This window comes from Pongo pygmaeus, chromosome 6 (assembly GCF_028885625.2).
Source record: "Pongo pygmaeus isolate AG05252 chromosome 6, NHGRI_mPonPyg2-v2.0_pri, whole genome shotgun sequence".
In the NCBI taxonomy this organism is placed as follows: domain Eukaryota; kingdom Metazoa; phylum Chordata; class Mammalia; order Primates; family Hominidae; genus Pongo; species Pongo pygmaeus.
The window spans coordinates 103,417,358-103,430,005 of record NC_072379.2 but is presented as its reverse complement, the minus strand read 5'-3'; the positions used below and the strand labels follow the sequence as shown (position 1 = coordinate 103,430,005).

Below are 12,648 nucleotides of genomic sequence, written 5' to 3'. Positions count from 1 at the left end.
ATTTGGCAGCCATTGAAGGTTGAGAAGAGGATGGTCCCTCTTAGATGATCAGCTGCCAGAGCCTTAGTGCGTATCTTGGCTCAACACGTCTGAAGGACAAAGGCCCTGGAACAGGGTGGTTTTGTTGGTCTTACCTGTGGGCTATTTGTGGAATCCTTTCTATGTCACTCAATGGGGACCCACACCACTGTCAGTCCTTGCTAGGCTGCTGTAACACAGCCTCTGTGCTCCTGTCACTTGAGCTCTTGCTCCCCAGCCTGTCTCTGTCCGGCAGTCCAGAGAGAACTGTTTAAAGCTTAACTTCTTCCCCCTTACCCACCCCCCCTCACCAAAATGATCTCCATGGTGTTTCCCATGTCGAGTAGTGATGCCCTGAGTTGTCCTTCACTGAAGCTGACAAACTCTCCAGTGTGTTCCCTGGCAGGTTTCTGTTGGTGCCTGCTCCAGACCCATTCTCTGTTTCCCTAATTCATTCTACACTGTTCACACTGGCTTCTTTCTAAAGTTGCTCGAAATTGCAAGCCTGTTTCTGCCTTAGGATTTTTGTACTTCCCGTGTCCTTTCCCTCAAACTTCTCTTACTTTCATGCCTGCCTTTGTTCAGACCTCTCCTGTATGTCACCTTCTCAGAAGAGATCTCCCCTGAACAGCCTTGGCATTATCCATCTCCTTTCTCTGCTTTGTTTTTCTTCATAGCCTGTTTAGCTACCTGACAGGATGCGTGGATTCGTTTGTTTATTTGCCTTATTGCCCATATTTTCAACTAGTACATGAGTTTCCTAATTTGGCTTGTGTTTTTTTCTTACAGTGTTCCCAGTACCAAGACCATGCTTAGCACACAGAAGGTACTCAGTAAATATTTGTTGCACGAATGGTTGAGGTGGCAACATTAAATCTCTTAGTTCCGCTACTTCCTTGGGCCTCATAGTGAACCTCCTCCATATAGAGGGAATATTCTTGCTGTCCTCATAAGGACCCCTTACGATGTAAAGAGTCAGTGTGTGCCTAGCACCATATGTTATGTGCGTGTGACAGCAGCTGTCTCATCATGCTGAGGCACTGTTGGCTACCATCTAATAGTTTCTAGGATAGCTTCTTGTGGAATGAGTGACCACAGTGTCACCCAAAGACTAGTGTATCAGAAGGTGACTTAAGGGGCCCAGTTCTTCCCGAAGTGAAAGCTTTCCATTCATTCCCCTCTTAGTGGAAGCAGAGTGCAATTGCAAGCTTTTCATTTTGGAAGGAAGACAGCTCCAATTTGTCCTTTGTGTCACCATTATCTGTAAGAAGGAAACCGTGTGATAGGTCACTGCCGCGGTGACTCAGTCAGATGAGGTGCAACAAAAGCATTCCAGTTGGGTTTTAGTGGACTTCTTGGGAATGTAGCACTCTGGTACCTTAGTTGAGGAACTATCATAGTGAGAAAAGAAAGAAAAGCAAAATCTCTTTTACCTCCTTTTGTGTTTTTATACAATTAAGTTATTGAGATACATTACCTAGCATCATTTGGAACGCATTAGAAGCTAAGGAACTGTTTACAAACCCGAACCAGGAGGATAACAGCATGTCACCAAAGAGATTCTGTTCAGTGAACCTTAATGAGGGATATTAAGTACAAGAAACACCCCTGAATTTAGGCCGGGTGCGGTGGCTTACGCCTGTAGTCCCGGCACTTTGGGAGGCCGAGGTGGGCAGATCACTTGATGTCGGGAGTTCGAGACCAGCCTGGCCAACATGCTGAAACCCCGTCTCTACTAAAAATACAAAAATTAGTCGGGTGTGGTTTCAGGCACCTGTAATCCCAGCTACTCGGGAGGCTGAGGCAGGAGAATTGCTTGAATCTAGGAGGTGGAGGCTGCAGTGAGCTGAGATCGCGCCACTGCACTCCAGCCTAGGCGACAGAGTGAGACTCTGTCTCAAAAAAAGAAAAAAAAAAAAAAATCCCTGAATTTAAATGTGAGGTGATGGGTCTTTGAAAGTATATTTCTTCTAGTGTGATTGAATCAAGCAGCTCCTGAGAAATGTTTTTAAAAACAACATCTCAGAGTGGTGGCAGATTACAGATCATCTCCTTCCACTTGAGTGCCCTCAGATAACAGCCAACTTGGCCACTGTTCTCATGGAGAAAAATAAATCACATCGTCCTGTGGCTCAGGAGGACCACAATATGTCTAACAGGGCTTCCCCCTCTTCTCATTAGACCTATGATTTGAGTTGTTTGTGGGGGCGGAACTTGCTCTTGGGCCTCCCCTTCCCTCTGCTGCTGCTCTCTGGTCCCTCACTGACCAGTTGGGAGCCTCCTGCCCCAGATGATGGTTCAGCTGGTCACAGCAGAGGGAAGCCCCTGCATCTGGCCAGGTGCCCAGATGCTGTCCTGACTCTCCTGTGTTTGGGTTTTTAGTTTCTTCAGTGGGGAAGGGGTGGTCCCTTCGGATTCTTCTTTTCCTGAACACGGAGCCTCATAGAGTTTAAGTCATTTGCCAGTCTTACAACTTGTAGATATTGAAACTTAGATTTGAATCCAATTTTTCAGACCTCAAATTCCATTTTCCTTCTTGCTGATTCTCCTTGATTAAATGACATACGGGGCATTCATCTAGTGGTGTCTAGTGTTGTTCATCTACCCATTGGGTCAGCATTTTTATATTTATCCTGGACCTCTGTTCTCAGCCCCAGGTGATTCAATGTATATACATTTTGCCTTCTTTTTTGGTTTTTGTGCTGCCTTCTTTCTGATTTTTTGCTGAGTTCTGGTGTTTCTTTTCCTGAGCTCATACCTGGCCTTTGGTGAGGCCGTGCAGTGGATCAGAATCCTTATAAAGAAGGAAACAGGCATATGGAAGGTAGCAAGCAGGGAATATCTGTACCTGGCCGGCTCATTTGATTAACATGCTAGAGGAACAGGTCTTGAGGGTTAAGATACTAGTCAGAATTCTCTTGGCATCCTCTGGAGCCCCCGTAGGGAGCTGTGTGGGCATCCTGGGTCCTGAGGCCTTGCCTGTTCACTGCCTTACTGCAAGTTGCAAGGCTGGCCCTCCTTCCTCTTATGGGGCTTGCTGAAGAATCAGAGCCTCCCTGAGCACCCTGGTTTCACAGCTCGTATGTACCCCAACAGAGGTTTAGTTCATTTCAGCAGTGCCCAGATTCAAGGAAACAAAGGGGCTCTCCTAGGTAGGTGTTTATATTAGTCGGTTCTCACATTGCTGTAAAAATACCGGAAACCCTGTAGTTTATAAAGAAAACAGGTTTAATTGGCTCACGGTTCCACAGGCTGTACAGGAAGCATGGCTGGGGAGGCCTTAGGAAACTTTCAAATGTGGTAGAAGGGGAAGCAGGCATCTTACATGGCTGGAGCAGGAGGAGGAGAGAATGGGGATGTGCTACACACTTTTAAACAACCAGATCTCATGAGAACTCACTCAGTATCACGAGAACAGCAAGGTGGAAATCTGCTCCCATGATCCAGTCACCTCTCACCAGGCCCCTGTTCTAACACTGGGGATTACAACTCGACATGAGATATGGGCGGGGACACAAACCCGAATCATATCAGTGTTTAATGTTCTACATTGAACAGGCTTTTCTGCTTGGTTTTTAAACACCATTTCAAAATTACTTATCAGTAAATAAAAGTCCTGGTTTTATTTCATCTTTACCAGAAATCTGATCTTGTAGGTCAGTCTGAGGTTTGGTGATGAAGATGCTGACTTTAAGGACTATTTTTCTGGGCCTCACCAGATTATTTTTCTTTGTGACTTGCCCCTTGGTTAACTCTGCTTGATACAGGCATGATTTGAACTTGTTTGAGAAGATCTGGCCCCAGAATCTCTGGGAAGCTGGCCCTATACCTGCCTTTGAGATTCCCTGGAGTCATCCTGGAATTTAGAATGACTGCTCACGTACGTGACAAGTTCATGAGTGACCTCAGAGGTTGCCTTTATGGCCCAGGCCATCTCAGGAGACCTCTGTCTGGGACCTTCCTTGTCTAAAACAAAACCAGAATAGTTTAGTCCCTGCCTTTAATCTGTGTTTGTTAATCAACAATCATCTACCCCTTGAGATCTGTGTGTGCTCAGCCCAAGCGGTGGGAACTGTAGGGGATGATGTGGGTGTGAGGTGTGGGTGCCAGGGACCCTGATGTCTTGTGGCGTCCAAGGATCTGTGTGTCACTGGGAGTGATTGGCCCCCACAGCAGTGTTCTTTCTACCTTCATGTTCCTTGTAATACTGCATCAGCAAGCTCGATCTGGGCCGTGAAGGGATGGATTGACACCATGAAGAGCTGCCACAAAGCTGTAGACAGGGGGACAGCAAGCCTGGCTTGTTTTAGGGCTGACCTGGACCCGAAGAAAATGGGGATGAAAAGAGAAAGGGCAAGGCAGTGCCCTTGTCTTCCTGTGGGCAGCCCAGTTTGCTCTTTTGTGGAGTATTTTCCAGAGGTGGAGAACAAGCAATTTTAGTTCTGTCAGGTTTAATTTACAGTATTCCAGGCCTACGTGATCATTCCACTACTCTTTAGGAAAGGAGACTGACCCTGGCAAACACTGTGCTCACACATGCAGACCACCTATCCCAATCACTAACTATCCTGCTGTTTGCTCATGCCAGCAAAAACCCGGGCAGCTGACTTGTTGGTGAATCCCCTGGATCCACGGAATGCAGATAAAATTAGAGTAAAAATTGCTGACCTGGGAAATGCTTGTTGGGTGGTAAGTAGAGTTGTCTTTCTAAAACCTTTGGTCTTGATTCTGTGTGCGAAGACACTTTTTGAATGTCTATGTTGCTCCGTGGTAATGCAGCCTGTTCCCTTCCAGCATAAACACTTCACGGAAGACATCCAGACGCGTCAGTACCGCTCCATAGAGGTTTTAATAGGAGCAGGGTACAGCACCCCTGCGGACATCTGGAGCACGGCGTGTATGGTAAGGACGGCTCTGCCTTTTGCTGCTGTGGGAATTGGCTCGTTCCTTTCACACTCTGGATGGGGCTGAGTCTCTCTGAGGCATGTGACCTCAGTTTTTCTGACTGTAAGGGTCATCCACCGTGGGCTGGGTGAGGGGAAGTTTGCTGCCACAGGCATCTTAAGAAGTGGAAGGATCCTCCTCAGGCGGGCCCTGGGTGTTTGGTGTGGTTGTGGGCTTGTGAGAGAGAGATGGTCTCTTCTTAAGGCCCTGCACAGCCCACAGCCCCATGAATCAGACTCAGTTGTTGTGACACAATGACTTCACTTGTGGTCCCTGAAAATGTGCAGGGTATAGGGAGCTTTTCCCTTCACTCACACTGTGGAGGAAGATGAGGTAGCATCTCCCAGGGGAAGACTGCCTGAGGCGGGCAGGTGGGAGCCCCTCCAGGTAGCCTCTGCCTGGTCAACCAGACATGCAGGGTTCCTCACCTTTCCAGACTGGAAGGGATTTCCCCAGATGCCAATGCATAATCTCTCTTCCCTTATAAAGCAAGAGCTAGCAGATATTCTGGCTTATTCTAGGATGTCTAGCCCCTTCTGAAACAGTGGCAGCAACGCCCACTCCCTCTGACAGAGTCTGTTCCCAGAGTGGTTGAGATGACGGCTTCCACAGGGCGGCAGAAGCCTCTTCCATCCGTCAGGCCTGTTTTGCTGCTGGTTTTGTGCCGCACAGTTGCATTGTCTCTAAACTCCCCTGGCCCTGCCTGGCATCGTTTGGTCATTGACCCTGAACCTGTGAGTTGGTGAACACAAAGGGTCCTGCGTTTGTGAGCCAGTTCCTGGTTCTCTTCCTCTGCCCTGTTTCCTGGCCCATTCAGCAGCTTTTTCTCAGTGGGCTTTACTTAGGCGTTCTGTGTTGGGAAAGGTGGGTTGCTTGCTGTTGGGTTTCATGCTTTTCCTATTCCATACTGTTTTTTATCCACATTATTCCAATATTTAAAAGAAAAGATTGTGTGGAAGGCTTAGCATTTTTCTTCTCACTGAAAAAAGGAATGCAGAATAAATATATTAATTTTCTGTTATTCAGAGGTTAATTTAACAATTCTGTTGAATTTACTGTGTTTTACCTCCTCTAATGCGCAAGTAAAAGCATTGTTGAGCAGATAGTGCCAGCTGATAGGAGAAAAAGAGGGTGCTTTGTGTCTTTCAACTTTGACTCAGCATGATCTGAGTCAACACTTGGCCAGATAGGTCCTGAAACACCAGGCCTTTCTATTCCCTCGTTGCTCTTATGGATAATACCAGATAATAATGTTTAAATTATTAAAGGTATTAAAGTTCTTCCATATCAAAAACCAAGTCCCTGCCTTAGCTAGGTATAGAAAAGAATGGTTAAAAGAACCGGTGGCCAATGATGGTCGCTTTGAATTTAGAGAGTGCTGTGTGGAGAGGCATTTGACCCTCTCTGTGTGACCCCAGCAGGCAGACTGAGACGTGGGAGTTAGTGGAACGGGAGCTGCGGAGACACTGAGTGGGAGTCGGGGAGCAGAGGCCATTTCAGGATGTGGGGAGGTTAAGCCACAATGGCCACCAGCAGCAGGGCTGCCCTGAATTAGGCGCTAAGTACTCTTTGAACTCTGAAATGCTGTGCTTCTAATTTGAGGTATTAAGTTTGGTGATATAACCAGAAAAATAGGACGCAGTAACGGATGTAGTGGGATAATGGAGCTTTCAGCACAATTTTATACCAGGTTATCTGCTCTGCCTTCCATTAGATGAACATTTGTCCCTCCATACAATTTCCCTGTCCTGTTTACTTCTTGAAATGCTATTGCTGTGAACAGTGGCATAAATATCAATAACAGGTTCCCAAGGAAAAGCCTTTCTGTCTTCTCACCTGCCCCCTTCCCAAGAATTAAGCATAAGCTCCCTCAGTGCTGTCAGGACGGCTTATGAGGTTTGCTTTTTCAGTTGGTTGTCATAAGGGAGTTTTTTTTTTTTTTTTGGAAAGGGGCAGGCCCTCATTCACTGCTTGCCCCACCCCCAAAAAGTCATGGCTTTAGAGGTTTCTTTTGTTCTTCCTAGAGAACCTAGGAGCAATGAGGCAGTGTTTCTTACTTCATCGTTCTGTTGTAATGTAAAAATAGTACATTTAATGTATTAAATTTGACCTCATAATACCAAGCTGTCATAAGGCCACAGATGGTTCTTGGCGGTAAAGCCTATAGTCTTTGAGGGTTTTGTTTGTTTGTTTGTTTGGAGACAAGGTCTTGCTCTGTTCCCCAAGCTGAAGTGCAGTGGCAGGACTATGGTTCACTGCACACTCCACTTCCCAAGCTCAGGTGATCCTCCCACCTCAGCCTCTGGTGTAGCTGGGACTACAGGCACATGCCACCACGCCTGGCTAATTTTGTATTTTTTGTAGAGATGGAGTTTGTCATGTTGTCTAGGCTGGTCTCGATCTCCTGAGCTCAAGTGATCCACCTGCCCTGGTCTCCCATAGTGCTGGGATTACAGGGATGTGACACTGTGCCCAGCTGTCTTTGAGTTTTATAAATAGCATCAGATCTCACAGAGACTCTGCTGGGAATGAGAGCTGACGGGTGGTAGCCATTGGCTGTTGTCAGGGAGGAAAGCTTTAAGCTCTGCAGCTGGAGAAGCACAACAGAATGAGGGACCACAGCAAGGGTATGTTGGGTTTGGACTTTTCTTGAGTTTTACTTTTTTTTGAGCTTTACACCTTCCAGGTGTAAGTACATATAATCTGAAACTTCTTTGTGGCTGAAGCATTGGTTTCTCTGCATTTATGTATTAGAGTCTCTGATAGGACTTTTTATGAACTCCATGGTGAGTCCTGGTCAGTGCCATAGAAACAAGAAAAGCCATTCCAACAAACTTCACCAGACTTCTTCGGCGCTGGTCACATTACAGAACAAATAGGTGATCTTATTTGTTCAGAATCGGGATACTTCGGCATAGGAGAATGTTTTAGGAGAGAGGCACTTGGTCTCCCAAGAATCCAGAAACAAGTAGGTCCAGGGAAAAGCCCTTTGAGGGGATTGGGCCAAGTAGAGAAGAATCCAGAGTTCCCAGGTATTAAAAATAATAATAAAGGTTATACTTGGGCCCAGCGGGGTGATGCACACCTATAATCCCAGCACTTTGGGAGGCCAAGGCAGGCAGATCACTTGAGGCCAGGAGTTTGAGACCAGACTGGCCAACATGGCAAAACCCCATCTCTACTGAAAATAGAAAAATTAGCTGGGCGTGGTGGCACGTGCCTGTAGTCCCAGCTACTCAGGTGGCTGAGGCAGGAGAATCACTTGAACCCAGGAGGCAGAGGTTGTAGTGAGCCAAGATTGTGCCACTGCACTCGGCCTGGGCAATAGAAGGTTATCCTGGGAGTAACTGAGTTGAAGGCAGAGTTTTTTCATTGTAATGTGCATTTGCCCTGTTGTACATGTTGTATTGTTAAGAGAATTTTGTCACTCTCCAAAGAATCAAAAATGGGTAGCATTACAGCCTCCATCTTCCTTCTTCCTTTAAAAAAAAAAAATTATTTCGCCGGGCTTGGTGGCTCACGCCTGTAATCCCAGCACTTTGGGAGGCCAAGGCAGGCGGATCACGAGGTCAGGCTAACACGGTGAAACCCCGTCTCTACTAAAAATACAAAAAATTAGCTGGGCGTGGTGGCGGGCGCCTGTAGTCCCAGCTACTCAGGAGGCTGAGGCAAGGAGAATGGTGTGAGCTTGCAGTGAGCTGAGATTGATTGCACCACTGCACTCCAGCCTGGGCGACAGAGCGAGACTCCGTCTCAAAAAAAAAAAAAATTATTTCATTGATTGGCTTCTATACATGTTTTCTTGGGAATATGTGGGTGCTAATCAAAATGATCATTTTTTTGAAAGAATACGTAGCTGACATATTTTGGCAGTAAGAAATATGTACAAAGCTGGGAGCAGTGTAGTGCGCCTGTAGTCCCAGCTTCTCTGGAGGCTGAGAGAGGATCACTGGAGCCCAAGAGGTTGAATCCAGCCTGGACAACATAGCGAGGTCCCATCTCTAAAAAATATGAAAGAAAAAGAAATATATGCAACCAGATTGAAGTCGTTTTGAAAATTAATTAAAAGAGTTAGCATAGGGCTCAAGGCAGGGGTCGAAAAGCAGCTTGGAACTTGAGCCAGGCTTTTCAAGTCCTCGTTGTCCCATTAGAGTTTTCACATTTTTCTCTTAGCTTGTAAGATACTGAATTGATTGTTTCCCAGGCTAGAGGGACTCTCCTGGCCATTGAGTGTGTAATCTAGTTGTTCCACGTGGATTTGGGGCCAGTTAGGAGGTTTGCCTGCCCTCATCTGGGATTGGCCCAGCTGTCTTTTTTGTTTATTGAGTGGAAAGGAGAGGCCCTACATGAGGGCTTTCCTGGGTTTTCTGCTGGTGCCTTCGTGCATCCACAGTGCTGGGACCACCAGCTCACCATGCTGAGATGTGACATGTCCGTGTCCTGCTCAGACCTATGCCAGGTTCAGGGCAGGGATCCTGAGTTCATAAATTAATGCTTATCGCACAGGCAGCTGGCAGCCATCTTGTCACCATCCTTCCTTCTTTCAACTGATTCACATGCAGTCTTTTTTAAAGAAAGGTGAAAAGATGTGGTCCTGGGCTGTCTGTACCCACTCTTGGTTTGTTAAAAGACAGTGCTAGGAGAGGTGGCCCCTCACCCAGGCAGGTGAGCCTTCCCTTAAAGGTGCCTTTCCAGCACTGTGTGGTCATTGAAAGAAAAAGAAGGTAGGTTGATGCAGTGAAGTTTCCCCAGTATTGGCTCCTTGGGGCAGGAGTGGGGAGGGCAGTCACAGATCCACACCATCAGTGATTGGGCCTCTGAGCACCTTTTGGGACAGCAAGATCCATTCAGAATAGAAGCAGCTATGAGAAAAACCAGAAATAGGATTTAGCTTATTCTTTTTTTCTCTTTTAAAACATACTCTTTGATCAGCAGAGCAGTAGCAGTTGCCATTTTTGTATATTGTTACTAGCTTAAACTCCTGTTTTTGAGGGGTTTTTTTTGTGAGCAAGGGAAATGGGAACAAATGGCCTTCCCTACATGCTGGCATGCTGAGGGACAGCCAGTGGCCACCCAGGAAGCCAGTGCTCCGTGACATCCACAAAAGGGTCTGCAAGACCATCTGCTTCCTCTGGCCCTGGGGACAAAGAGGGTCTTTTTTGTTTCCAGGTTTTCCTTTGGTTGAATCAGAAATGAATGAAATGATGATGAAAATAGTTGATGAGATGCTGAAAATAGTCCTTGGTTCCTAAAACATGAAGGTCTTTGCCTAAAGGACGCAGCAGTGTCTGCTATACAGAGGCCAAGGCTATTATAGTGGTTGAGGCAGGTGCTGGAGTCAGACGGGCCTTGTAGAGTCCTGAGTTGAACTCTCGTTCTACCATTTATAGAGTGCATACTGTGCTCTGGCCAGGCCTGCACACAGGTGCGGCTGACTCACTGACGTTTTGGTTTTGCTTCCTGCAAAATGAAGAGAATACATAGCTCTTAAATCTTTCCTTAGAAATGTAAAAATACTTGTGAAACTTCTTTGAATGTGGAAGAAAGAAAAAAATTAGTATTGAGCACTTTCAGGAGGCTATTTTGTTTGATTCAGATCTTCCTAAAGTGGCGGTCTCTTCTATAAGGAGAAAAAGCTGTTGACTTGGGGGCCAGTCTCTGAAGTGCTTAGCATGTCGTCTGTTGTATCCTAGGCATTTGAGCTGGCAACGGGAGATTATTTGTTTGAACCACATTCTGGGGAAGACTATTCCAGAGACGAAGGTGAGTATTGGTGCCTGCTGAACACCTCGGTCTAGGTCTCCTGCCAGCCCTGAACTTCTGTAGTGTACTGTATTTTTGTACTGAAATAGAGCCATGTTTTTGGTTTTCAAACACCAAATTCAGATGCTTTTCCTTTGAGTTTGACGCCCCCTCAGTCTCAGTGAATGGGCAGAGCCTGCCTGGCACAGGCAGCACTCCAGCGAGCCCTCAGGGGCCCTACACCAGCGGCTTTTCCTGGCCTTGCACAAGGCAGGAACCCAGCTGGCTGAGAGAAGACAGACGATGCAGACCTGAAGCCTCTATGTGGTCCTTTCGACCATTGATGTGCTGCCCATTTCTCTGTCCTGTTTGGGAGCTGAGTTGAAAACCCAGGAATTCTGGCTTGAATTCCATCTGTAAACCTGACCATCTCCATGCTTATTTGCTTGCGATGCTGGGGTGGCCTGGGGTGAGCTGGCCTCAGTCACTGTTACTGCTCCAGGTGGTGCCTGAGGCCTGCCGTTCCCACAAGCCTCTGCATGAATGTGCTGCAGACACTGTTGATTTGAATCTATTTCTGATTTTTTACTAATTTCAATTTTTCCCTCTTCTTTTATCCCATCCTTCCCTTTGCCCCTCCCATTCCCATATCCTTTTTTTCTCTCCTCCATAGACCACATAGCCCACATCATAGAGCTGCTAGGCAGTATTCCAAGGCACTTTGCTCTATCTGGAAAATATTCTCGGGAATTCTTCAATCGCAGAGGTAGTACCTCTTCTTTTTGAAAAGCGCCACGATGCAGACAGAAACTGAAGAGCAGCTGCTGATTTTAGCATTAATGGTGACAAAGGCATTTCTCCTAAATTCGAAACGCAACCCAGCAGAATTCCTATGCTGATAGAAAAATTGTCAGGGAAGACCACGTTTAGCCCTGTGCTGCGGTCACCCTGTTCACCAGCCCCTCTCCTGTGCCCTCCAGCTCTGGATCCTGAATCCAGCAACGCGAGGAAGGCCTGTACTTTTGGTCATTCAAGTTGCGCTCTGTTTCTGTCTGCGCGGGCGGTGGTAGTGTCTGCATGCAGTGTACTGATTAAACTGTCGTGTGTTTCTGTTTTGCTGGCAATGTTTCCCAATGCAGATCACATAGCATTGATCATTGAACTGCTGGGGAAAGTCCCTCGAAAATACGCTATGTTGGGGAAATACTCCAAGGAGTTTTTCACCAGAAAAGGTAACGGTATTTATGCAACACTAATTTTCAGCATAGTCTTCTCCCAAAAGGAGAAATTGTGCGTTCGTGATTGGGCAGTGGAGAAAGATCTGGAGTTTCACAACTGGGGAATTCTTCCGAAGAAAGCTCTCAAGAAATAAACCTGACCCATCTGATACCTGGAGTAAGAATTTTGTAAGAGAACAGACTTCCTAACAGCATTTTTTTCTCCTCCGCTTCTCTCTTTTCTTACTCCAAGTTACCAATCTGTATATTCATATATTTATAAAAAGGAGTTTAGGTAGTTGTTAAAAGCCAGCTAGACTTATCTTTCCATTTCATGGACTCTCTGTAGTAGAACAGGCGTGGCCTAGAGACTGGACTTAGGGAACGTCCAGGGACATTGCTTTTGGTCTGCCTGGGTTATTTCTGTAGTGGGTGTAGGCCTGTGAAATGCTGCGTACCTCACATTCTTAAAAATCACATCCTACGTTCCCATTGTGTTATGTCACACTGTATTAAGGTGATTATTTTCATGTTATAGTTCTTAACGATCTTCCAGCTGTTTATTTGCCCAGTATAGTCCCCAGTTAGTAATTTATAGAAACACCCAAGAGCCCCAGGAATATTTTTAAAAGAACTGCTCTTAAGTGCTATATTCTTTTTTTTTTTTTTTTTTTTGAGATGGAGTCTTGCTCTGTTGCCCAGGCTGGAGTGCAGTGGTGCAATCTTA

The 12,648-nt window shown here is 46.3% G+C and overlaps 1 protein-coding gene across 17 annotated transcripts in view; it reads left to right on the top strand.

The window, feature by feature from the left end:
• SRPK2 (SRSF protein kinase 2) overlaps positions 1-12,648 on the top strand; it is a 292,635-nt gene that overhangs the window by 267,141 nt on the left and 12,846 nt on the right. For 6 of the 17 annotated variants that reach the window (XR_008503675.2, XR_008503674.1, XM_054495297.1 and 3 more), the window contains 5 exons: positions 4,607-4,707; positions 4,813-4,920; positions 10,656-10,725; positions 11,378-11,470; positions 11,844-11,936. Coding sequence is in view for 14 of the 17 variants with exons in the window: in XM_054495297.1 (XP_054351272.1) it covers positions 4,607-4,707; positions 4,813-4,920; positions 10,656-10,725; positions 11,378-11,470; positions 11,844-11,936 (465 nt within the window). In the remaining 3 variants the exon portion in view is untranslated. The remainder of the gene's footprint in view (positions 1-4,606; positions 4,708-4,812; positions 4,921-10,655; positions 10,726-11,377; positions 11,471-11,843; positions 11,937-12,648) is intronic. The other 11 variants (XR_008503676.2, XM_054495302.1, XM_054495300.1 and 8 more) reach the window with 3 other exon arrangements.